At 50.1% G+C, this 25956-nt stretch overlaps 1 protein-coding gene across 2 annotated transcripts in view; it reads right to left on the bottom strand.

Annotated features, from left to right (window-relative positions):
- Positions 1–25956, bottom strand: part of LOC125325298 (cat eye syndrome critical region protein 2) — a 93810-nt gene continuing 67854 nt past the window's right edge. Inside the window, exons 3-19 of one of the 2 annotated variants that reach the window (XM_048302204.1) lie at positions 23442–23625; positions 22598–22737; positions 22003–22107; positions 21346–21395; positions 18839–19008; positions 18016–18093; positions 13053–13209; positions 9238–9367; positions 8914–8951; positions 8713–8804; positions 8314–8440; positions 6515–6948; positions 5266–5394; positions 4362–5181; positions 1442–2849; positions 494–599; positions 1–275 (exon numbers count right to left, since the gene is read on the bottom strand). In XM_048302204.1, the coding sequence (XP_048158161.1) occupies positions 270–275; positions 494–599; positions 1442–2849; positions 4362–5181; positions 5266–5394; positions 6515–6948; positions 8314–8440; positions 8713–8804; positions 8914–8951; positions 9238–9367; positions 13053–13209; positions 18016–18093; positions 18839–19008; positions 21346–21395; positions 22003–22107; positions 22598–22737; positions 23442–23625 (4174 nt within the window). In that variant the 3' untranslated portion in view covers positions 1–269. The remainder of the gene's footprint in view (positions 276–493; positions 600–1441; positions 2850–4361; positions 5182–5265; positions 5395–6514; positions 6949–8313; positions 8441–8712; positions 8805–8913; positions 8952–9237; positions 9368–13052; positions 13210–18015; positions 18094–18838; positions 19009–21345; positions 21396–22002; positions 22108–22597; positions 22738–23441; positions 23626–25956) is intronic. The other variant, XM_048302205.1, reaches the window with a different exon arrangement.

Raw genomic sequence — 25956 nt, 5'->3', positions numbered from 1 at the left:
TCCCTCAAACCCTGAATGAGACGCAGTCTCCGGTCACGGAAAGCCACTAGTTTGGGGTGCCCTGCGATGGCGAGCCAGCTGCTCGGCTGGCTGGGGCCCGGCACCGCTGCGGGTTTCCAACACAAAAGCCGGCACGGCACCGTGTTCCACAGACCCAGGAAGCTCCATGCTGCTCGGGCGAGGGGAGGGTGGGAGCAAGGCCTGTCCCTCCTCTCTGTTGTCCAAATCACGTGTGGCTTTCGTCTTCATGAAGTCCGCTCTTTCTTGGACTAGCTCTGGAAGAGGAAGAACAAGAATGAGAGGCTTTAACTGGCAGCTTTAGAAAGGAATAACCTCATGATTGCATGCAACCAGATCAAAAGCTAACACTATTGATCTGCCCAAGTTCACAGCTTCCTCCAGTTCTTCCCACCCTCATCAAACACCTCAGTCCTTTAGCCATTGGGAAGAGGAAGACTTGCATTTCAGCTCTGCTCTCTCTAGCAGCCCTTACTTGATCCAGAGGCAACGCTGATGGTTTTTGTGATGTCAGATCTTCCCGGGACATGGTTGCTGTAGGCATCTTCGGGAAAGGGACTTGAGCCTGATGCATTTGCATTCTGGAGTCAGGTTGAATGGAGAGAGTTTTAGCACATGAATGTCAGGAGCAAATCCCCACTCTTCGTTAAACTACTTCACTGAAGGCATACATACAACATTAGCATACAAGCATTTGTCTTGTATATTCTGTCTGGCTTCCCCCAAAACACAGCCCTCAACCCATGCCATTCCCCCAATGGCTTAGCTGTGAGCCAAGTTCCCTGAATACTAGAAGAAGGAAGGACTGTCATGCTGTGATGATGATAAAACAGTAACAGTTGAAGCACATTCATAAGAACTGAACAGGGAATTTTTGGAGTAGCAGTATTTTCCACTTGGGAATAAAATGTCATATGCAGACTCAGTGAGAAGTAACTTTCTGTGATGGAAATTTGACACAGAGAGGAGGGGCAAAGCAAGAGGAGGGAAAAAGAAGGCAACATTAAAGGTGTTCATAACAAGAGGCACACTTCCACTTTAGTCAGTGATTCTGCCCCACTAGAAGCAACGTGAAATAAAACACTTGCAAAGAAAATGGCAAGACTCCGTGTGATTAAGAGAAGCTCAACCCTGGACGACACATTAACAAAACACTGTCTGGTGAAACACAGCACTGGTGTGGGGATGGACGGGGCAGGCTAACAGGCTAACACATGACAGCGTGTGCTCCTTGTTTTAAGGAGATGCAATGAGACTCTCTCTCCATCTTAGCAGACCTCTTACTCTAAGAGCCACCTGTTCAACTTCACTTGCCATCTCCTGTGACTTCAAGCCATATCCCTTTCAAGGGTATCCAACACTGATGGTCACCCAGGCATCACCCCCCTCCCACCTCTCCTTCTTGCAGAAAACACGATCTTACCCCGAGGGTCTATACAAGTCCTGGGGTGGCCCCCCCATGCCACCTCCACTGCCTCTCTGCTCCATCAGCAAGGCCTGAAAGTGACCCACGTTCTCCTCTCGGCAGCGGTACAGGGGGCCCTCCTGAGAGAGGCCATTGGCCTGGCTGGAGGCTGGATGGTGAGACAGGTGAGCATTCATGGGCGATCCATACGTCCTGGGCTGGAAGTGGCTGGCAGGATGCCGGGATCCATAAGGAGAGCCAGTCTGTAGCATCACCCCATGGGGAGGGAAAGCTGAAGGGCCGAATCCCATCCCTGCACCCAGGTGTGGGGGGGGGGCTCCATAGAGGAACTCCCCCGCTGCCACCGAGCTCTGCCTCTTAGTAGCTGCATTGTGGTTGTCCAAATCAAGAAACTCTTTGGGACTCTCCGGTCTTTCCTGGGACTCCTCGGACTTCTCATCTTCAGGCCCCAGCTCCTGCCCGTTGCTTGGAGAAACCTCTTTGGCACTTGCTATGTCCATGCGGGTGGGAGAGGCCAGGGCGGCGCTCAGTGCCTCGCAGCCCTGCAGGCCGCCGGCAGAGCCCCGCTCCGGGAAAGGGGGCCTGGCCAGGGGCGGGTGCGCGCTGGGGTGCCCACTGGGGCTGGCCTGGGGGTGGAGAGGTCTCTGCCAGTCCGAGTAGCCCTGTGGGCAGCCGTAGTAGGGCGGTCGCTGGTAGTGGTGGTAGGAGGGTTGAGGCTGCGGCTGGTAAGGATACGGCATTCCCTGGGGGGGCCGATACCGCGGGAAGACGCCGGGGTGGGCGCTGCTTGGCTGGAAACCCCGTGGGGGAAAATGCTGGGGATGGGAGGCAGGAGGAGGTGGCTTCCCCCCCATCATGGGGCTGAACCCCTGCAGGCTTGGGTTGATGTGGTACCGCCCTGCTGAATTCGGGTATTCCAGACTGGACATGTAGAGAGGATGAAACTGGTTGGGGGTGGCCCCCATGGAGGTGGCATCCACGCCGGGCAGGCCGGTGCCCTGTCCCATGCAAGGCACGGCTGCTTCAGGCAGAGCCTTTCCCCCGCCACAGAGGGGCTTCTCCAGCAGGTTGGCAGCCAGCCCCTTCCCCTCAGGGCCAGCTGCCGGCCCCTCACCTGCCGCCCCATTCTGAGGCAGGGGACCCCCTCTTTCGGAGGTGGGCACCAGGTCCCTCACGCAGCCCGGGTCGCCGGCGTAGCCGCTCTCTGCCGACCACGCGCCTTTGCCCTGCCCTGCCTTCAGGTCGCCCTTCACACCGGGGCCATCCCCCTCCCCATCCGGGGGCAAGGCGCGCCTCGTGCACTCCATGGGCAGCGGGGGCTTGGGATGAGGTAGGAGTTTGGCGTAGGCCCCGTCGGGAATGCTGATGCACTGAGCCTTCTCGTCCATGCCTGCCGGTGTCTCCACTGAAAGAGAGGGAAGAAAGTCACACACATGCCTAATTTTTGCAAATTTGAGTGACCTTTAATAGCTCCTTCTTTTAAAAGTTCTCTTTTAAGAACTGCTCATGAGGTTGTGTCTCCCTCTGAAAGATGGCACAGGTGGACACTGCAGTTTGCAAGCCACCGCTAAGTCACAGCCCCCCTGGAGTAACAGGGCACGTGTTTGGTCTGACACAGAGGTGTGCAGAGGCTGCCTAAAGGAGAGGCAGAGTTGGGGTCCACCTGACGGCAACATGAGGTGTTGGTGTAGTGGCAGCTTGATTTCAGGCTGCCTTACCCCTTCTGGTCATAGACTTACAGAACAGTTTGGGTTGGAAGATCAAGTGGTTCCAACCCCCCTTGCTAAGGAAAGAGACACCTTCCACTAGGTCAGATTGTTCATCCAGCCTGGTCTTGAACACTTTCAGGGTGCGGATGTGGTATCCACAGCTTCTCTGGGCAATCTGTCAGTGCCTTCCCATCCCCACAGTAAAGAATTTCCTCTTGACATTGAATTTAAGCCCACCCTCCACAAACCCTGTTTGCCCACAGCTTTGGCAGAAACACCACCACACCCTGAGATGCTGCAGAGATGATCACTCCAACTGTGGTTTGGAGATGTGACTACCCTGTCCCACAATCACTCAACGCTCTCCCCTGTCTCTGTTCTGTATCCAGCAAGCTAAATTATGATGATAACTTTTAAGCAATGCCACACAAGGAAAGAGTTTCCTCTTAGTGCAAGGCACACAAGGGATTGATAAAAGATGCAAGGGTTTTGATCTCTAGTTTACCAGCTAGAATTAATGAAAAAAATTTTTTTTGATCTCTGAATTTTTTTGATCTCTACTTCAGGTTTTATTTTTAAGGTTCTTTTTTTTTTTTTTTTTTTTTTTATTATCTGTAGTTTACCGGATAGAACAAATGAAATTCAACCAGAAAGAAACTGGTGAGGGCAAGCATGACATGCTGCCATCCCACCTGAACTAATACAGCTGCTCAGGGGCTTTTGGGCAGTCCTGGTGTGCGAAGATTTTAAGATGCTGAGAGCTCATAAGGCAGATGTGCATTTAAGAGGAGAAGCCATACTGACACACGCTCAAAGGAGTATATTTGAGACATTTATTCACATAACATCTCCTCTCCTTACCTAACTCTCTGCAGATCCAATATTTACATTAACTCCAGGTGAGCTCTAGAAGCATCACAGCCTATGCTTTGCATTTACACCCTGTGGCAAACTGATAACTTGCAGGTAAAGCTGGGACAGAGGGGACCTCTGGCAGGCTACAGTGAAACAAAACAGTCCTAGAAAAATCTAAGCAGTGGCCAGAGTAGAAAATATATTTCAATTTACATTAAAAAAATTAAAATATGCGTAAAAACTCTGCTCCCCCCCAAGTATTTAAACAAGATCTGACTTATTTTCTGGGAGGTGAAGGCGACAGATGCAGGCAGGGAAGGTCAAGTGCTACCAGTGGGCACTCAGGGCGTTACCTTGGTTGCTGTCCATGTCCATGGTCTGGCCGGTTGGATCCTGCGAGCTCCCGTTCCCCATGACGGGCTTTGGGGGCTGGCCGCCGGCGGAGGCGGCGTGAGCCAGCTGGGGAAAGGGCCCGGGGAGGTGCGGCGGGGGCGGCTGGCGAGGGTGGTAAGGCACACCCGGCGGGCACACGCGGGAGGACAGCTGCTGCATGGCGATCATCTCCGGGCTGTCCAGCATGGAGTCCCCGCCCTGGCACCCTCTTGGAACCTGAGGCGGTCCTCCAAACAGAGCGGCCGGCGGCTGCGGCATCCTCTGACCGGCGGCTTTCCCGGGCGGTCGGATGTACCCTGAGGGAGGCACCCCGTGAGGTAGGAAATTCGATTGCTCGCTCCACTGGCTCGGAGGCAGCGGCGGCCTCATGGCCCGGGGGTCCATCATATGACCCAGGACACGGGGCTGGAGCGAGGGCCCCGGCCCCATGGGCGCCTTCTCCTCCGGGCCCATGGCAGCCTGGCCAGCGGGGCCGTGGCTGCCGTTCCACAGGGCCGGATGCGCGCGGTTCAGGTACTTGTAGGGCCGGTACATGTGTCCTGGGGGGACCTCGGAGCCCTCCGGCGGCTTCACGGGGGGCCCGTTGTGCCGTGGCGGGAGGAAGCCCTGCTGGAACTGGGCTGGCGGATAGACGGCGTCGGGCGGGGGGCCGCCCATGCGGCCCAGCTGCAGGGAGCCCGGCCGGGGACCCAGCCCAGCCACGTGGGCCGGTGCCGCGCACGCCTGCTTCTCCGGAGTGCCCAGCCGGTGCCCGCGGTGCTCGCTCAGTCCCACGGCCGGCTGCGGAGAGAGAGGGGGGTCTCAGTGAGAGCCACCACACCTGCGGGGCCTGGGGTGCTGCAGCCCTCGGCAGGAGGGTCGTACCTGCATGGCAAAGTGCTGGTGCTGCTGGAGCGGCTCTCCGGGATGGGGCTCAGGCACTCGCGGAGAGCCGTACAGTTTTGTGGGATCGGATCCACGCAAAGGACCAAACGTTCCTGGCACTGCTGGTCTCTGAGGGATGGGGAGGGGTGCGGGGGGGGAGAAATAAAACAATTTGTGAAGCACATAGAAGCAGCAGAAATACTGCAGGTGAGGGGAAGGCAAGGCTGGAGTAACCACGGGGTTGAGGAGCTGGACTGTTTTGGAGGTACCATGGAAAACCTGTACACCCTCTTCTCCAAGGGGACACAGCCTTATCAAAGCCTTATCAAAGCCACTATCTCACACCTCAGTCACTCACCCCCAGACTTAAGGCTGCAATACACTGACTCACCACCCAAATACTGGAGAGCAAGCAAGATGACTGGAGGGGGCAGTGGTTTGCTTCAAGAAGAGGAATGGACCCCAAGAACATGGAAGCAGGAAGACAACAGGGAATGTGCTGGATTTCCTTCAAAATACCCAATGCCTCGCACTATCTGCAGCACAAGAATCACTCTAAAAATTTTGTTTTGTCTCTAGCTAAAAGGGCAAGGGATAGCCTAGATCTCAGGGGAACAGCAGATAGATCACACCACAAGCCATCACTGGCTAAAATGGAAAAGGCAATGAAGGATGGGTGAGGAACAGCTCAGAAGGGAGGCAGAACAGGTGGCATTCAGAGAAGAAACACTGGGCTAAAGATAGGTCACTGCTGCAGTCCAGGGTGGCCTTTGTTTGATTTAGTTCACTGCTTTTATAAATACCCAAGGCACGAAATGCAGTAGTACACAGATGGCACGAAGTTACCAGGCATCTGTAAACAATTGAGACAAAAGAAGACCAGCTTGTTCAGCTTCATAAACTGGGGGGTAAGGGAAGAAATGTTACAGCTTTCCATGCACACTGGGGTAACTCTCCAAGGAGAGAAGAGAACTGGCAGAACTAGTTTGTGCAAGCCTACACTGGGACATGCCAGCCATGGGTAACATTAGGAGATTGCTCCCACCTAGTGTGGAAAAGACTTAAATTGTACCAGTTTAAATCTAAGGGCTGAAAAGTTTCACTTGGAGGAACCATACCTCTGACCCTTTATCTCTGGGAAAAGGTTCCTGACATGCACTAAGGATTTAATGGTAGGAAGCTCCATTCCCCTTTCCCTCCCTCCCTCTCTCAGCCTGATGGGCAAAGGACAGCAGGAACTGCTCCTTACCATCTGTCCAGGATGTGGCACAGGGCTGGGCATGCCGCCGTACTGCAGGGAGCGGGGGAAGCCTCGCCCATTGGAAGGGCCCACTTCTCGAGTAGTCAGCATTGAGGTGCCACTTGGGTCATCTACAGAGGACGACGAGAAGGAGGAGGAAGAGGAAGAGGAGGAAGAAGCAGGAGCCCTGGAAGTAGCTCGATATGGTGGAGGTTTTCCTCCATTTTCCAGGCGTTGCTGTCTCTTGCCAGGCCCATCTGGGTCCCGTGACCGAGTCCAGACACTGCCTGTGCCGGAGCGGCCGGAGCGCCGGCTCCTCTTCTCTCGTCTCCCGTCCTCTCTGATCCAAAACTCCTCATCAGTGTCTCCATCTTCCCCAGGGAAGTGCTTCATCATTGCTCGGTGGAAACACCTCTCCAGGTTGTAAGCCATCTTTGTATATTCTGCAGTCAAAAACCCCCAAGAACGTCAGAGCCTCATAGAGAGAAACAATTATGCAACATCAGATAAACCATCTCCCGTCTGCCAAGTTTCTCTGAGGAAGACTTTTGTTTCTAACTAGTTGGCTTTGGTTCCTAAACTCCATAAGCAACACAGCATCAGTTCTGTTCAGTAAGCCTACCAGAGGACAGGCACACAGCCATGACAAAGTACCACTGGCAGCAGGGCCTGCAGAGTCAGCATTAACTCAGTGCTCCAGCCTAGTGCCAAGAATCACATTAGGAGGAGCACCACCTCTGCTCGCAGAGATGTGTGACCTGCACAGTTAGCCAGCAAGAGTGCTGAGAGAAGAAATGTGAACTTCCAGCAATGCTATTTGATTACATTCAGAGGCTTTTCTTGGACTCATTCAAATCTCTGCTGTGGGCCACAAGACAGAGGAAAATCAGCAAACACATTTATCCATGTAGTTTCCAAAGCGCTTGCTGACCCTGACACGAAAGCTATTGCCAACACCAGTGTCCCCACTGCATCATTTCCACTGGACAGTTCTGCTGAGATGAGCTTTTACTTTTTGTTGAGTGGATAGGAAGGAAAAGACATGTGAGAGGTGTTGGTGACAAAGGCCTTGAAGCAAGTGACTTTCCAGTTGTTTCCACTAAACTAACCCTGAAGTTCCTTGGGGAGCACAGCTCTCCCAGTGGCAGTGTGCAGGTATACTTTTTCTTGCAGCCAACAGCAACAAGCTGATTTGTTCTTAATGTTGTTTTCCCTTTCTCAAGTGTTGCTGGTGAGACAGTCTACAGTGATGACCCACCATATGGGAACTGGTTTCTTATCTAAGCAACACATAGAATTTTAATTGGTGTGGCAATTAAACCCAGGATTTCCCATTTGCACACTCATGTTGTTCCTTCAATAGCCAAGGAACCTAAAAACTACATTTTCCATCCAAAGGACAGGCCTAGCTCACTCTTCACTTTCCTGTGGTACTCAACGAACACTGGGAGTTAACCAGACTCCAATGCTTTTCAAAGTCTGTATTAGTTACTAGGAGAAAAAAGGGCACACATAAGCACATGAAGGAATGAGCTCAGAAAGAAACAGACTCTCCTTTCTCTGTATGCTCTGCCCTCACCATCTACCAACATGGCAGCCCTTAGGATGCCATACCCCAATTCAGCATGACCAAACTGTGCTAAAAGCCTCACTAAAATGCAGGTCTCAGTAGCTACTACCCTTTCATCTGGTCTCCCAAAAATATTCTGAAAGAGAAGAAACACAAATCAAGTACTGGTGAGGAGGAAGAGGGCACTACTTTGGCTGAGCACTGCAAACAGACAAATTTAGCATCTTACTGCTCTTACCACTGCCTTCACCGTTGTACTTAAGACAGTTCCTGAACATGGTCTTCATATCACCCACAAATTCTTCCTTGGTGCAGTACTGACCTCCATTCAACTTCTTCTCCATGCTAGAGATATCCATGGGGGCCTGGAACACAACCAAACTTCTCTTCAGTTACAGCAAGCATAGTGGGGCTTACAAAGCTGCACTCAGAGAGGGCATGGGCAGCAGAGGATGGTCTCCAGAGAGGCAGCCATCCATCTTTGGTTTTCTTGACTTGTAAGGCTAGAAGGGACTGCCAGAATCATGGAGTTTGACTGTGAGAGTAATACAGCCCACAAAACTTCAAAACACTTCCAAAAAACTGCATGCCAGTCAACAAAGTACATCAGTCAAGATGGCTGGGCCACTTCCCATACCTTAATGATCTGGTAGTAGTTGGGAGCATACGATTCATCAACGGGTTCCAAGAAGGGCCAAGAGTCCTTGTGAGCCTTCACCACATCTAGAACTGGCAGTAGCAAGAGAAAGGTGAATGGTTACACACACACACACACACACACAGAAGCATTTCACTTTGAGGAAGTCACGCAAAGGGGGAAAGCTGGGGTGGGTCTAACCTTTGTACATGGCTGTGAACTCGTCATCCAGTTCAAAGCTGCAACGGGAAGCACCACAGTGAATATGCAGACTGAAGACAGGTAAGACATGCTCTGTACTTCATCTTCTCCTCCACCCATGCAGTGCCACAAAGCTGGCAAATAGGCCTCATCACAAACCCTCCTCTCATATGGACCAGACCCAGATGTTTCTCAGCTTACTCCTCTCACTGTTCTCCAACCTCACTTCTCCCTCCGCATTCCTGTGAGTGATCACACTCCTCTCCTTGCCATACTCACAGCTTCGACACACTTGTGTGCTGCAATGCCCCATTGTATACTCACATATCCTTGGTCCTTCGCTCTTCCCTGGTAGGGGAACTGGGATCCAAGTGGGAAAGCTCAGGGGGGAGCTCCTTCCCCTGCGCCAGCAGCCAGGCGCGCTCTTCACGAAGTTTCCTCCTCCTGGCCCGTTCTGCAGTGGGAAGAGATAAAAAACCATTCAGCACTCTCCTTGCCCACATCTTGCAGGGAAACAGAAGGTGCTTCTGCAGCTCTCAAGAACTCCAGTGAGATGGTCTTGTTCTTTCAGCAAAAGCAGCAACAGCACAGGAGCGGGTGAGATGAGCATACGGTGCACCATCAACATGCCTCATCATCCTCCCATGGTTACAATCATCAATTTTGAAGCACCACTGTGACACAGATGCTCCCTTAGGCAGCTTCCAGAAGTGGTGTGGTACAAAGAGGGAAGCTCAACACCCAGCCCTAGGCACAGCTCAGCACTATGGAAAGAGCTGGCTGCTTGTTATCTTCCTTTAGGTGCTTCACCTCAGGCAGGTGAACTTTGAGGCAGCTGGCTTTGCATGGAATGGGATGAAGAGCAGTGCTGAGGGAAGTTGTACCAGCTGAGTGGCAATGAGTAACTGGGGTCATTATTATCCTCCATGGCTGGCTTTGGGAAGGTTGCTCAGGTAGATCTTCATGGCCAGCGGCCAGAGCGAGCAGGCTGCCACACACGAGAGCCACTGGGACAGCTTTCGTTTAAAGAGGTGAGGCACAGGAAGAAGCAATGCTGGTAATATAACCTGTGGTTTGCAACCAGACAGCTGGCTAACAGATTGCTTCATAATAGAAAGTTTATGGGCTCTCATGAACCTCATTTCCTTTTTCTTATAGGAAATCTCAATTCATTTGACTTGCAAAACACCTGCAGTTGGAGCAGAATTCTGTGAAAGTAATGTTCAGGGAGAGATGTCACAGGAACAGGCCACATCAGGGAACACCCAGAGTGAAAGAAAGATGAGGGAGACTTATCTAACACCCTCTAGCAGAGGGTCTGCCTTTGGAAAATGCCAACTACTTAAGAAGTACCAGCTCTGGTGGAAAAATATTTATTTATTGTCCTGCTCTGTCGGTCAAAACCAAATTTGGAATGTGGCTTGAGAGTACAAGGAAAGTAGGAATAGCTACAAGGTGTTTGTAGGGACATCCATGGCCAGATATGTCAAAGACTGGTAAAAGAAAGCCTGAATTTCCTGTTAGAAGACTGAGGTTAGCACTGGAGCTGGGAGTATCTGAGGTGTCCTACAGAATCTAACAGCATCTATTATAACATTACATGACCAGAAGTCAACACTCAATTGCAGGTAATAGAGAATATCTGAGTCTGTCCAAGCACTGTTCAGAATTCATGCTTCTTTCATAAAATGAGCAATCTTTAGATGTCATTGCAATGGATGCCTAACTGAGAAAGCTGAGGAGAACATGACGTAATTATTTGGGCAGCAAATGGAAAACGTCATGACAACAGCAGCCAAGAGGTAAAGATTGTGTAGATTTTGGAAATCCACCAACATCTGCCAAGGATCTGACCTGGTAAACTGACAGGAATCAAGGAGTGCTACCCTGGTACTGGATCTCAGTTAGGATTAACAGCAGGAGCCTCTACCACAGCTAGTGATTAACACTGTGTGTTCAAGATCACTGGCAGAGCTCATTCTCCTACTGTTGGCCTGGGTTGAGTCTCACCCAGCAGCTTTCAAAATCTAAATAATGCCCTAAAAAGTACCTCAACCTTCTAGAAAGTCATATATGTGAGAGATTACGTTGAAGCAGCATCTGGAAAGAGAACTGGGAAACTCTAACCTGCTGTTGTGGTAGAAATCTAGAAAGCTGCCTTAACTTACAAATTCAGGAGAGTACAGATGGGCCCAGCAGGAAACCTGCTACCTAGGGGGGGTGTGTTGGAGTTGGGGGAAGTGTAATCTCAGGCTTCAAACCGGAATGCGATGTAAAAACAGGAATACCATCCAAAACCGAGAAGAAGGTGAAATTCATAAGAGAGCAGATATTTCATCCTGTATTTCACATCCCCCCCTCTACAGAAGGCCACATAAAATTAACATTATATTCCAAACAGACTGAAAATTAGAAGAAAAATGTTACCCTAAAATTTCTGTTGATGGATGTCCAGTTTTAACAAGTCTGAACCAATTAAAACAAATGACATCATTTTCAAATCACTTCCTCTCCATCATAAGAACTGTCATGACAGCAAATGCTAGTGGTGGGTGTGCTTGGCACTAAGGAAAGATCATTAAGAAGCCAGTTTTACCTGGATAGCTGCTGGTTCTAGGGATAAAAATACTGTATTTAACAGAACAAGTCAACATAACCTTTGCAAACAGCTTTTGCACCAGTTTAAAAGGAGACTTCTCCTGACTAAGCCTAAATGGACTAGGGAAGAGTTTAAACTAAACTGAAAGACACTGCACAAAACAAAGTGAAAGCATCTCTGCCAATAAAAGCATGAATGTATGCTAACTTGGCTTAAAAGAGGCTACTGCTCAACCCCATGCCAGTTTCTTTGAGTGGCTCTGGTGCCTTTGAATCAGATGATGTAATGATTGCACTTACCCAGAAAAGGAAATGGCTCATACCAAAACAAAACCATTTCACAGGAACATTTATCTTTGCAGCTCTTGTGGAACTTCAAGACTAATTTTGTCTATAGAGATGAAGCATTAAACCACAGAGAATATGCAATTTGCCAAGGGAAACAGATATCTGTGGTAGAGATATGGATGAGTCTCAATTCAAAGCACCTGATTAGCTAGGGATAGCAACCAGGAATACATGAAGACCAAGGAAGTAATTGGATGTTTTAAGGGTAGAAAGGTAAGCAGGTAAAAGAAGCTATTCTTAGACAACATCTGGCCTCCTACCAAACATCTGGTAGCAAACTGTTTCATTTTGGAAAGTTTACAAGGTTTGCATGAACTTAGTCTTTTTTTCCTCTTCTGATTCTTTATCCACTTTGGGACTCATGATACTGATACTGCCACACATTGCCACAGTTTTCTGAGGATGTTCAGCCTTTCCCTAGAACTACAACAGCCCAGCCAGTCACTGTGGCTAAAGCAGCAGCTAAGGGAATGCCCCATAAGGGAGGCCAACAGAGAGAAAGAAGGTGGTCAGGAATCGCTCTGACCCCACACCTGCAGGTACTGGCTGACTGCCTGCTGTCTGTGCCTTGATCTGATGTATTAATCACAACATGGCTGTTTGTTGCAGAACAGCTTAAATCAGCATTTAATTCATAATCGTAAACATTTTAGACCAACACCTGAAATTGGCACCTCTGGTGCTCTGTGTAGCCTGGTCCCTTCATCTTTAGCTCTCCAATTGATAAGGCCAGTAGCAATATAAAAATACTACTCTTGCTACTCCCATGTTATCCCATTCCCTTTCTCCTCAAAGGGAATTCTTCTTTCATCATGCAATGGGCCAAAAGAACCAAATGCTATTCAGTGAGAGCAAAACCAGCTAATCCTGCACACAGGGAAATCATGAGGAGGCAAGTGGGGAGACAGAACCAAGAAATAACATGAATAGCAGGAGAAAAAAATGGACAGCTGAGGCAAGGAGAAAATGAGCACAATTTGAAGAAGACAACACAGTGGAAAGGTGCCCTTGAGAACAGCCACAAACACTGAAAGGACAGATGAAGGAAAAGAAGCTACAGTCAAACCAATTAAACAGAGGTAAGCGCAAGAAAAGATTCTCATTAGCAAGCCTGGCAGAGAAGGAATATAAATGGAAGACTTTAATTCAAGATCTCAGTCTCCACACTGATCTCCACACTGGCAGCACGTTACCTTCCACTGCTTTGACCTTCTCCTCCATCTCCCTCTTCCTCTCCTCCTTCAGCAGCTGTTCCTGCTCCCTCTTCTGCACTGCTATAAGGATCTGGCGCTCCTCTTCTTCCTCTCTGCGCCTCTGCTTCTCCATGGAGCTCAACACATTTGGGTTTACCTGCAACAGAATGGTGCACCAAAAACTGTAATGCGCTGGCTTGTTGAAAGCTGAGCAGAGGCAGGTTTGCTTTGAGGAAGTATTAAAGCACACCTACAATGAATGACTGGGAGGAAAAAAATGGGAAAAAAAAAGGATTTGTATGAATGATTTCCTAGATGAAAAGCAACATGGAAAGGGAAGTTATTTGTCAAGCAATGAAATCCTACGGATACAAGGACAATGGAAGGAGAAGTGATGGGTTAGACAAGCTGCCACTCTGTCAGGGATGCACTGTGTGCATTTCTCCTCCCTTCTGGGCAAAGGATTCAGGCTGTTGACACCCTTACACAACACCTCTACCTCTTCCAGCTAGCAGAACTCTTGAGTGCAAGTGTGAGAAGAAAGGACTACTGCGCCAAACCTATCTCTGCTGTAAAACACAGAATACTTCAGTAAGGAAAGCGTCTGGTACAGCATTGCATCAAGGTATCATTAGGAATGTTTTCCTTTCCCGTTCAGAATTTCTCTGTGCTAATCTCCCCTGACCTGGCTCTCGTTTGTTTGTTTGGACAGTTTTCCTGCTGGGTCCCAAAACCAGTTCTCTCATTCAAGGACACCTGGCTCTTTATTGCCCCACTTTCTCACCTCCCCACTGCCAGCAGGCTGCAAGGCTGTGTTTGATCCTACTTAGGACTGCAAGCTTCCCAGACCAGGGACTGCCTGCTCCTATTTCTCCAATAAAGTATGAGGTATGTATATGGAAGCGTGGAATTATCTTTATTACCTTAATTTAATTATAAGACAAAGGTATCAGTCATCCATCAGCCACTCCTACCTCTGTGACCAAGATATGTGTGCCTTATCAGCAGGGAATATCAATCAGAAAAGAACAGTGTACATACAGTTTGCTCCAACTTCATTTTTCAGGGAATAACCAGCAACCACCACTTAGGCAGAAGGAATTTCCTGAGGATTAGCAATCAGCCGGGGTCCGCTGGCTGCTGCTCAGACCATCAACTTCTCCAGGCCCACTATAAATCCCCAGGAAAAAAAATAAAATTCTGGCACCACGATTACTATTTTGTCCTTGTTTCATCGCCCAGGAATGGAACCTGGGGGTGTTTTGATGAACGCCTAGAAATGTTGTCTGGTTTCACTGCACATTCATTCCCCCTCTGCCTCCCCTTCCCCTACACAGCCCTGTGCTGCCCTACAAACTCCCACTCCAGTTCTCTGCAAATGAGCACCATGCATCATCTCCCTGTCTCCAGAGGCAACAATACATTAAGAGAATTATGCTTCAACCACCAACAGTCACAGAGAAGTATCCAAGAGAAGGTGATGGGACTCCTGACAAAATTAGGACCATATCCTGCATTTAGGGGCAGATTGGGCAAAAAACCCCACCTATTCTGTGCTGATCCTTCAAGGTAAAACCCAGAAGTTCATCTCACCACGAGAGAACTCTGCCTATCTTCTTTTCCATTTTATATCTTCATCAAAATGTTATCACTTTACTCTTCTCTCTCTTTCTCAGGGAAATCATTCTGTGAGTTGAGATGCCTTGAGATTAGCCTGCTTCTCCTCACAATCAGTCTGAAGTTTGTTTCTCAACCCCTCATTCCATCCAATTATTCCTAGTTACGCTCTTCTGGGTGAACATAAATTCTCCTCTTCTTCAGGCACATTCCAGCCTTTACCTTATGGACTTCCTCAGACACTTACACAACACTCACACCTTTCTACAGTTAGATTAAATGTTTTCTTATAAAGCAACCCTCTCAGCTCCCTGGAATGATTGTTCCAGTTGTCTCTCAGACTTTTCATCCCCGATCAATATCCAAACACCAGGATGCCCAGGATTGTACTACGACAAGTACAAGCGGTCAAGAACCTAGAGATTTGAGTTCTACATTTCCACTTTTGATTCTTTTTATATCCCTTTCTCAATAGCTCTACCATCTGATTTGCTACTCATGAGCTGCAAACAACTTCCTTTCAGAACTGATCCTGACACCACTTTCAAACAGTTTTACTCTAACCTTCTTGATAAATCTTTAAATTGCAATAGGAACCAAAAGAGTCAGGTTGTGTAGTACGAGAAAGAGGTGAGCAGGAACCAGCCACCAAACTTGGTATGCCAAGATATTTTAATGAGGATGTGACCATCAGCCTTTACATTCTCCAACCAGCAGATGTAAGCCAGCCTGGCATGACACGTTGATTTCTTTTGATTGTTGCTACACAGGTGAGACCTTCCCTTTCCCTAGATTAATACAACTTCCACCATTCACGTCCTGGGGAAACAGGAACACAACATCCAAGCTGCAATGCTCACACCAGGACCTCTCCAAGCCTGCAGGGCACATTCAGCACCCTATGCTTTAATGGCATGACACGGGATCCACAGCACGCTCCAGATCAACCCACCACACTTATGGCATCGACAAAGCAAGGGAACACTTTCAAATGAAGGAGAGGATGTCATCCCACCCGATCTAGAAAGCAGAGAAAAGCAGAAACCACAAACTCAGCAGAGTGAGCCCCAAGGACTGCAGTAGACACCCACAACTGCACTTGCTCCCTGCAGCACTTGCAGGGCAGCAACAGTGCTGCACGGGCTCTTTGAGACACTTCAGGCACAGAAACAACCTGATTTTCAGAGGGACCCTCTGCCTGGTGTCCCACCTAAGTCCATTGGGGATGAGTGTGCTCAACTCAGGGTTAAAAAACCACACAAACATGAACCAGTAAACTCCTACTGGATTGGTGGAAGCAGATGCTCATTGGAACAATAAAAGCAAGAACCAAACATAAGTTAAACTTCCTTCCTGACCATGGAGGTGGCAAAAGGACGTTTCTCCAGCTTCCTCCCCACTCAGAGGATAAAAACCACTGTGACCAAGGCATCACTGCCTCCTTCCCTCCGGCAGAGAGCACTCCAGGACACAACATCACCGCCGTCCCCTGGCCCCGGGACTCTGAAAGGGCCAAACTCCTGCCTTTAGCTTTGCTCTCCAGACAGTGGGTATCAGACCTCAGGGGCAGAAGGCCAGAAGACGCGGGTACCCTGAGTGCCCTGGCCCCTCATCGGCCAAACCTTCCCTGCTCAGGTTTCCGAAGCACTCTCCTAATGAGGGTGCTGCTCAGGCGGCTCTTAATGAGGAGCTAATCTGAACCACCTGTTGAGAAATCCCCCGCAGGATCAGGAGCCCTTGGAGCAGTTACATCTCGAACTCAAGCAGCAGCCAGGAAAAAGGAGTCACCTGCACCGGGCTGAGCTTTTCTCCCCCAGGCTCGCCTGCTGCCCACCGTTGCTTGACAAACAAGCCATCAGACACGCTGGCACCTTCCCTGGCTCCCCCACGGCAGGGAGGACTGCCACATCCTGCTGGGAGCAGTGGGAGCATCACTGCTCTGGCGCTGGCTGGCTCCCTGTGTCCCGGCGCAGCGGGTGCCAGGAGGGCCCCCTGCTCGCTGGAAACGTTTCACTGGCCCACAGGCGGCAATTAACAGCCCTCTGCCGCCGCAGACCTGGAGCACCTGCGGTACTGATTAGCATCATTCAGGCTCCATGTGTTTCCCACTCCCCTCCTCCTCTGGGATTTCTGCTGCCTGTGAACAAACACGTGTCCCTGTGCTTCCTGCATGGTGGGCTTTGCAGACAGCAATTCTGGCCCCAAACCGACCATCGCTGGGGTCTTGTTTTCCTCTCGGCAGGCTTTTATCTGCAGCACGACGAGAGGATCTTCCTTCCTTTTATTTATCTGTTCTAAGTAATTACATTTATTGCAGAGGGAACTGTACTTTCTCCTTTGTTTTGGGGAACCCCTGACTCTGGCTCACGTGGCATATTCCCTGCAGCTTGATTTCCCAGGGTTTGACAAAACACCAGGTAACTGCTTTTCCATTACATCTACAGTGAGAGATTATGCCACAGCCTGATAGAATCGAGACAATTTTTTCCTCTGAAGCTAATCCTGTGTTGTCTGACCGATTGCTTTGGGTAGCAGTTGCCAGTTCAAAGACCCCCCATCTCCACGGCCCCGTGTCCCCGGCTGTGCCGGCGTGACTGTTAGGGGCTGTGTGGTGAACTGGATCGGAAAACTGATCTATGTTAAAAATAACCCCGACCAAAGAAAAAGGTTATATTTAACTCCAGTCATTTCCCTGGGTCTGGTTCACTGCACAGACCCACAAGCAGCAGCAGTGCTGTTACACTGATGGGGTGGGGAGGAGATGAGGGTGAGGAGGCATGGAAAGCACCATTTGAGCCCACAAGGCTGCAGTTTGATAAGCATTTCTTTAAGCAGCCTAAATTGCGACTTCCATTTCCAGCTGACCCCCTCCTAGCTCAGCTCCGTACTGCATCAGTCATTCTCTCCCTCGGCGCTATCTGCACCCTCATGTGTTTGCAGCCTCACGTTTTCCCCTTGGCTGAATTTCTGTCATTTCCCTTTGTAAGCCGGTTCTTCTAGCCCTCTCATCCTTCTTCAACTTTTCTTTGAACTGCCTCGAATGTGCCAGCACTTTCATTGAAGTGGAATTCCCCAGACTGAGCGCAGATTTCCATATGCAGCTGCAACGGGCTCTGCGGCGAGGCCGGTTACCTCTGCGATGCAGAGGGCAGCACCTCCCTGCTCGCCATAGAAACCCCGGGTGTCAGCCTGCCTTTGACGGGCATTACCACCCATCTCTCTTTCAGCACAAGCACTTTCAAGCGACTCCTTCCCACTGAATAGCGATGCTGCGGTTTATTTTTTCCCCCAGGAGGCATCTGCTCTCGCCTCCCTCCGTCGTCCTCCCCCTCGCACCCCCCCTCACCTCCTGCTTGATTGGTTTGATGGGCTGATGGTCAGACATCCACCTGGGAGAAAACTCTGTCCGCTGCAGACGCTTCTCCTGAAACAGGGTTGAGAATTGAGGGAAGGAAAAAGAGAGTGGAGGAAATTAGGGCACATCGGTGACACTGGCAGGAGAAACTCTGAGGGCTAGAAGTGACCATGAAATCCCTATTAGCTTTACAAGGGTAGCAAACAAGCAAACTGAACTCAATCCAAGAACTTCACACTGACTGCAGAGCCTGTTTTACAAAGCCATCTAGCCGAAGGATCCCTTTCCAGATCTGTCCCACCTGAAAACATTCAGCTGACGGACAATACCCTTCAGAGTTTTGGGGCTCTGACACACCAGCTCAAAGCAGACTTAGCTAGGACAGCTAAGCAGCCAGTGCCCCCTCAGCAGAGCCAGCAGAGAAACGGCAGTAAAAGTGGAATCACGGGCAGTTTGCATAGAAAAGCCAGGCTGTAAATCGCAGCAGTTCAAAAGCACAGAGATCCCCTGCTAGCAGGAAAGGGACACAGAACGTGGCTGAAGACAGTAACCCCTTCAGCCATCCTACCTACGCTGCCGTGCCATCACGAGCCAGATCCTCGAGCACCGACTCCAGCCCTGCCACAGCATGGGGGAGAGTCTTCCCCCCATTCACAGGCTCAACAGCCCCCACATCCGTGACGCGTGCAGGCTGTGGGTGGAGGGAGCACAACGGGGTGACAGGCTGCTTGGATTTAGCTCTCCTTCACTCAGCAAGCATCCACGCTCTTGGAAGCGGTCAGAGAGAGGTAAACAGGATGTCATGTCTCCTCACCTTCTGTGCAATCATGTTGCAGATCTCCGGCAGGAAGTCTTCACTCAAGAGTTTGTAGAGCTGCCTCTCTCTAAGGGAAGTCCTCTCTCTGAAGCTCTCTGTGACCTGCCTCCACTCCTCTTCCGTCTGGCACAGCAACCACCATGTCCCACGGCCAGGCCCTTGGGACCCTTCAAAAACATGAAAGGATGTTACCTCCACAGCAGTTATGACTAACAGCTCTTCTCGATCCCTTCCCTTCTCTCCTCAGGGCTCAGGAAAAGCAAAAGACACTGGCAGTGGCCACTGCTGTGGAAAACATTCCCTTTGCCATAGACCCAAAGCTCTCTTCATGCACCAGAAGCACTGCTACCTCCCCTAGTGACAACTGAGAGTGATGCCAAGACACAGAGGAAGCACACAGGTGAAGAAATAATGGTGGCACATGGCAACACTCAGGTAGTGTGACATCCCTGTAGCAAGTCCACATTCCAGTAATGGCAGACTGGAGAAAAGAATTTAATTTGTTTCTTGTAATGGAGGCTGTCAGCCAGAGCAGGACATAGGGAAATGCAAATATCTGATTTAGTCTGGCAGCAGAATAAAGCCATCAAGAAATAATGTAACTTGAAATGAGCTTTTTTTTTTTTTTTTTAAGAGCACTGCAAACCATTTCTGCAGTGAAAAAAATCCTCCTGCTCCCCACAAATGAAACATTTTGTTTGCAGGCACTTGAAAGAGCAGAAGAGGAAGCGAAGGACAGGGTTCATCGGGCTGCCAGATGGGGGGGAAGTTCCAAAAGTTCACATCCCATCCCTGCTCGATCCAGAGTGGGATTGAAGCAGATCACCCACTGCTCTGAAGCATGTCCCAACCACCAAGACACTTTGAGAGCTGTTCCACCTTGTGCAAAACACTTGAATATTAATTGCAAAGGAAGGGCTCTCTTGCATTGTGGTTGGAACACCCACCTGGAGAGGGGGAGTGTGGTTCCTGCTCCACAAATGTTTACACAGAGCAGGGAAGCCTCATGGGTTGCAACTTGTATGCTTTTGCCCCAGGATGCTCTCTAAGCAAAAAAGGTTATGGCCTTTTTTTTTGTTTGGAGTGGGGAAGTCTTGGATCAAACACCTTCAGGCTGAGGGGCTTCTCAGCTCCCTCTAGACTTTTCTGGGGCTAACTACTGGCTCCTGGAAAGAAAGCAATGGTCATCAGCACCACTGGCAGATGCCATGCACCTTCTGACCAAATTTTCAAGCAAACTAACAATGAAAAATATAAAGAAATGAAAAGCCTGAACCTGACTCTGGGCCCTTTGTGCATCTGAGCTGCGAGTGGCTCCGACATGCAAGCTGTCAGGTTGTCCTAGGAAGACTGGAAAGCTGCAGGCTCCCTCCAGCACCTGCCCTCTCTCAGGTGCCTGGGTGCAGCGGCAGTGGCACAGAGTGAGCGTGCGCTGGCCCTAGGTCACAGGCCAGGCTGGAGCTCAGCCTGCCCTCAAGTGACTGCCCTGGGGACTGGTAACCAGGAGAGCAAAGGTCCAGCCATGTGCTGGTTCTGCTGCTCTGGCTACGCAAAGCCATCCCTTGCCCACCTGCAGCAGGGAGCTTACCTGCATCCTGCCCCCAAAGCCTGTACCCTTGCTTCTCACCCCCTTGCCAGCTGCCTACGGAGGACTCATTTCAATAGCAAACAGGACTAAGGCACTGCTTTGTGCCAGCAGAAGATTACTCTGCAGCTGAAGTGACACAATTTGCTGGAAGACAATGATCTGATAAAACCCCCAGCGCCTCACGCGCATCGCTCCGGCTCTGCCGCCCAGCTCCGGAGCAGCCAGGAAATCTGAAGACAAAGGGCAAAGGGAAGGAGGCATGGGAAAGACAATGCCACCCTTGCCTTTTATTGTGAGGCAACAGGCAGGCTGAGTCCCTGGGTTTTGTGGGAGCCAGTGGATACACATGTATGACAAATGAGTCCCAGCTCCCTTGAACTCACTTTCACATCATGTTGCTAACTCGCTTTTTGCCTTGTTAACCCTTAGGTGGAACCCCCAAGACATCATTTACCACTCTCAGCCACCCACTGGGCACGAGGAAGAAAAAGTGAGGAGGATCAAAATGGTTCTTCCTTCCCTATCTTGGCATCACTGACTCCACTCTCTCCCCCAGCTGAAAAAACACACCTGCTAACAAGAGGGGTGTTTTTACCTCACCCCTGGAAGACTGAGGACCATTCACCTCCTGCTTTTTTAGGTGAGCCCTCACATTCTAGTGTATCCCAGTAGGTTAGGTTTCTTCATGCCAAACTCAGCCATGATAAAACAGGAAGCCTGCAGGTGCCCAGGCTCCCAGCTGCCAGGCAGTCTGTAACACAAACCCCTCCTTCCAAACTTGGCCCCAACCACCAGCAGAAAGACTCTCTTTCCTGAGAAAAGCTGGGTTGTCTCTCAGGCATCTCTCTGGGTTTTGATAATTTAAGAGCCTTATTAGCTGGTGGTATCAGCCCCTGATACTGCAAAATCTCTTTACCATTTCTTATCTGAGTCTCATGGATAAGCAAGTTTTCTTCTGCCTTCTCCCTACCAAAAAAGAAAGAGAAGGAGTGATACAATAAGCACATTACTTCACATCACTGAAATGCAGCTGTTCCTGAGGAGAAGAATAGGGAACACCACAATTATTCAATGCAGAGCATAACCATGAAAAGAACACTGCAGAACACACAGTTGAGATACATATTCACACATATATTTATCATAGCTTCGTAAACTTTTTATAAAGTGAAGGGTGCAGGCTGAAGTTTGGCAAGTACAGTATTTCAGTTCTTATGGGAAGCATCCCAAAATCTAAATGGACTCAAGTGGCCAGGATTTCTGGCTTCAAGCCACACAATGAAAGTATTCTTTATCAGGAGCAAATTCCCTAGCACTCCACGGTGGAACTGCATTTGAAGTGAGGTGGTTGGAAGAGTGATGCCCACTGTTTCACCAAACTTCCAGCTCTGTCAGAATTTTTGGAGGGTGATCAAAGCATCCACCAAGTCTGAGCTTGCTTCACTTCTGAGCTGCATTGAAATTATGGCTGCACGGTATATACACACTTACTGGGGGAACCCCAGAAATACATTATACTTCCCTCTGGGAATGTACGTATTTTACGTCTGTTGCAGGAAGAGCCCTTCCATACCTCAGCAAATTTTCCTCCAGTAGTTTTTTCCGCTTTGGAGGTCGCCCTCGTCTCTTGCCTGTTTTCCCAGGAACATTTGGGGTGTTTGTCTGCCCCCCACATCCCCTGAAAAATGGCAAAACCACCATGAAATATCTGCCGAGCAAGGGAGCCGAGGCTGGCAGGACGGGAGAAGGGCACGGAAATCGGAACAGCTGCTAGGAACCCAACCAAAGGAGAGATTGAATCAGAGCAGCAACAGGACGGGGAGGGGAGAGGAGGGATTCCCACTCGCTGGGAGCCTGATCTGGGAGCCGCCGGCATGGCACGGAACGGTGTGGGGCAGACAGGCAGGAATGCGGTGGGGCAGGCAGCATCGCTCCCACAGCAGGCTCTCCCGGTGCCACAAAGGCTGCGACACAAAGCGCGGCGCGGGGCAGCTCCCAGTCTGCTTGGCAACTCCGGTCCCGCCCGCGCTGCCCCTCTCCAGGCCCCCCTGCCCGCTCCCCCGGCACAACAGCAGTCAGGCGGAGCCCCCTCCAGCCGGGCTGGCTGGGCTGTGCCCCCCTCGTCCCTGCACCCAGACACGGGGAGGGGGATGTGTGGGGGCTGTTACCTGTCTGGAGCCAGCTCTCCGTTGGTTTTGCCCTGCACCGGGTCCTCCTTGTACATCCTCGTGCCGTAGAAGTACCAGTACAGGGCACCGCTGCTGTCCTCACCCAGCGGCTCCACGCGGAGGCTGTCGGCGTCCAAGCCCTGCGCCCACCGGGAGCCCCCCGCCAGACGGTGACAAGTTGAAAAGCGGCCACATTGTCACACAAAACATGATGACACCCCTCCGCAAACACCTCCCTCCCTCCCTCCTTCCCCTCCCACCATGGCACAGCAGCAGTACAGCTGCTCCTCCCGGCCGAGCTGGGAAAATGTTACTCCAGGGGGAAGGCGACGGTTCGCTCTCTGTCCAGGGAGGGATTTAGATTGGCATCTCTAATTTGAATGGCCTCCCTCGTTTTAACATTTCATCTCTGGTGCTCCTGACAGGGAAGGTCTAATTAGTGCTGGCGACAGTCACGCACAGCCCTGAGAAGCTCCCTCCCCCCTTCCCTTCCTCTACCCTCCCCCAGCTCCCCCAGTATACTTCATCCCCATCCTTTCATCTCACAGCATCCCTCAGCAAGGCAGCAGTCTTGGCTCTCACAGCCCTGCCACTACCATTAAAGCATCTCCAAATTCACTCTTTGCAGAAGGAGTAGCCAGAGAAGCCAATTTACTTAGCGACTCCCATGTTATGGATACATCCACACAGGACAAGGGCCCAAGTCCTGAGCAAACCAGTGCAAAGCATGGGAGAGGAAAGGGAACTGCTGACCCACTGTGACCCCTTCTCATCCCAGGAAGATTCTGATCTGGCCCAGCTCCTGTGGCCACACAGCTTCCCTCACTCCTGCTGCCTAAAGCACCTTGAGCAGGTCGAAGACATCATCTGCATCGAGGCGGTAGTCACAGAGGCGGTGCAGGATCTCCACGCGCGTGCGCAGGGGCAGCTCCTGGAAAGTGGACTCCCGCAAAGGGTTGGGCTTCCCTTCCTCCAGCTCCCAGCGGTAGTTGATGATGTCCTCCAGGTAGCTGTGAAACGTCTCGGATCTAACCAAGGAGGAAAAAGTCATACACAATTACTGTAGTTTGCCGTGTCCAGAAACACCTGGTGCACCAAGCAACTCCAACAAACACAACACAGAGACAGAGAGCACCTGAAGGAAAGCTGTCAGCTATGGTTGGGTGCAGCTCTGTCATTCACATTCCTAAACCACAGCAACTTCATTGCAACACCACAGGATTTCATGTTATACATAGACAGCTCTTTATACACAGACTGTTATTTCTTTCTAAGCTGAAAGGACGAGTCAAACATGGTAGCAACTCATCCCCTTTCTCTCCCAATGGGCAGTGCCTTGTGCTAGCACCAACAACCACCCTTTACTACAATAGGATGCAACAAAATTTATGAGCGTGGTCCCATTCCAACTCTTCCCATTTGATGTGGAGACCATTTTCTTCAGATTTCCCTTTGCCCCCCACATCTGTCATTGCCAAGCCCTGCTCCCCTCTACTTCTAAAGAAATTTTCCATGCCCTGGTTCAGTGCCTTGAGACTTTGCATAGCTGATCACTTCCTCCCCACTTTGCTGCTGGATGCTTCCCATACTCCTGTTGTGGTCCCCGGTCTCCTCTCCCTCCATCCCCAAAGGTGCTGCTGCTTTCTGCCTGTTCCTCCGTCGGTGGCTCTGGTGGGACATCAGCACAGCCCCTCTCACACACGTGGCTTGGACCCTGCCACACAGCAAGGCTCATCCCCAACAGGAATGCACCTCCCAAAAAGGAGTCAGTACAGAGGAGTCCCCGCTCTGTACTCTCCCAGATGATCAAGCTGAACACTCGAGCTCTTCATAAACATTACTACTAAAATGATCTTTCTCATTTTCTAGCTGGGTCACATTAAGTCGTACTTTCGCTGCCAGCAGTTCATCATATAACCCAAGGAAGCAGGTATTTCTTACCCTCATCTAGCACTGAGAGTGAATGTCCCCATCTGATACGTATAGGACCACTGATGGAGCTTAAGGCTGAAAGAACTCCTGTCTATATTTTAGTGAGACTTAAGCCTTTCTTCTGAATGCTCAAAATTCCAGGGGAGGGCAAGAAAAAGGGCTGGGGAGGCCATGTGTCCCTAACTATAAAACTTTCTGAAGATCTGTCCATATGACTTTGAGTCCTGAGACTTGCCAGGCTCGCTCAGCCTGCTCGAGCTGTGTACTCTGAGCACAGCAAAAGGGGACCCCCCCCATGCCCCAGCCATTCTTGCACACACGGGAAGTCCATATGCCAGCAAGAACACCACTGGGTACACATTCCCACCAGCTCTCAAAAAGGCAGCTCCACTTGATAGGTTTTTGGCACAAGCAGATTACTCTATATGATTAATGGAACGGCGCCAGCACTACAGAATTGCATTTCCCTGAGAAATCGCTAACTTCTACAAAAGCTATTATATTTTAACAAAGAGGTAGAGGAGTGTGATCCAGCTGAAGGAGGATCATTAAAAGTCAACAAGAAGTTAGCTATTAGGCAGGGGTCTTTATGCATTTGGTAAAGACTGGATTTCTTTGCAAGGACCATGACTGGACAGTGACTGGGAGAATGAAGGAACAGATGCCTCAAGCCACGTCCACCTGGCAGCGTTTCCCTTCCTCCTTGAGTAGAGAGAAGTTGATGCTCCCACCCTGCAGATCCCTCCTCACCAGCCTGCTTCTTTCTGACGTCAAACGCAAGCTGACCTCCCAGAGATATCTCCCCTCACCACATGACTGTTACCAGCGCTCTGGTTGTCTTTAACAACAGATGCTTGAGCATACCTGGACCTTGTGCCCTCAGAAACCTGGAGTTTGCTCCTTTCTGCCTGACACAAGCAAAGCATCAGTGTTCCCAAGTATTGTTGTTTCACCCCCACTAATACCAGCAATCAGACAAATGTAACTTGAAAACAGTCCGCTATGCTGACAAAGTTCAGTCAGAAAGGGAGGACTGACTTTTATGAAATGCCTCAGAACTGCCTCAAGTAATAATTTTAGGGTAAAAATTACAGCAAATATCCTTTTTTAAAGTGAGATATTCAGCACACAGTACACCTACCTGAAGTAGCTGTGCATTCCTGCAGTGTCTTTCTCAAATACCTCAAGACCTAACTTCCAGCAAGGGCTTAGATTTGGGAAAGCGGGCAATAATATATTCCTTTTACAGACTTTTTAATGAAGAGTGCTACTTGATCCCACACCTTAAATGTCAGGTATTTACAGAAGCAATCAGATTAAAATAAAGAAGAAAAACAAAGGAAGAAAGGCAGCTTTGATTGTCTTCCAGAACAGAAATAGTGATGAGAACATCTTCTCCTGGAAGCAGGAAAACATCATTTGTATTT

This window comes from Corvus hawaiiensis, chromosome 4 (assembly GCF_020740725.1).
Source record: "Corvus hawaiiensis isolate bCorHaw1 chromosome 4, bCorHaw1.pri.cur, whole genome shotgun sequence".
Taxonomy (NCBI): Eukaryota; Metazoa; Chordata; class Aves; order Passeriformes; family Corvidae; genus Corvus; species Corvus hawaiiensis.
Note: the sequence above shows the minus strand (reverse complement) of the source record. Positions and strands in the feature narration are given on the sequence as shown.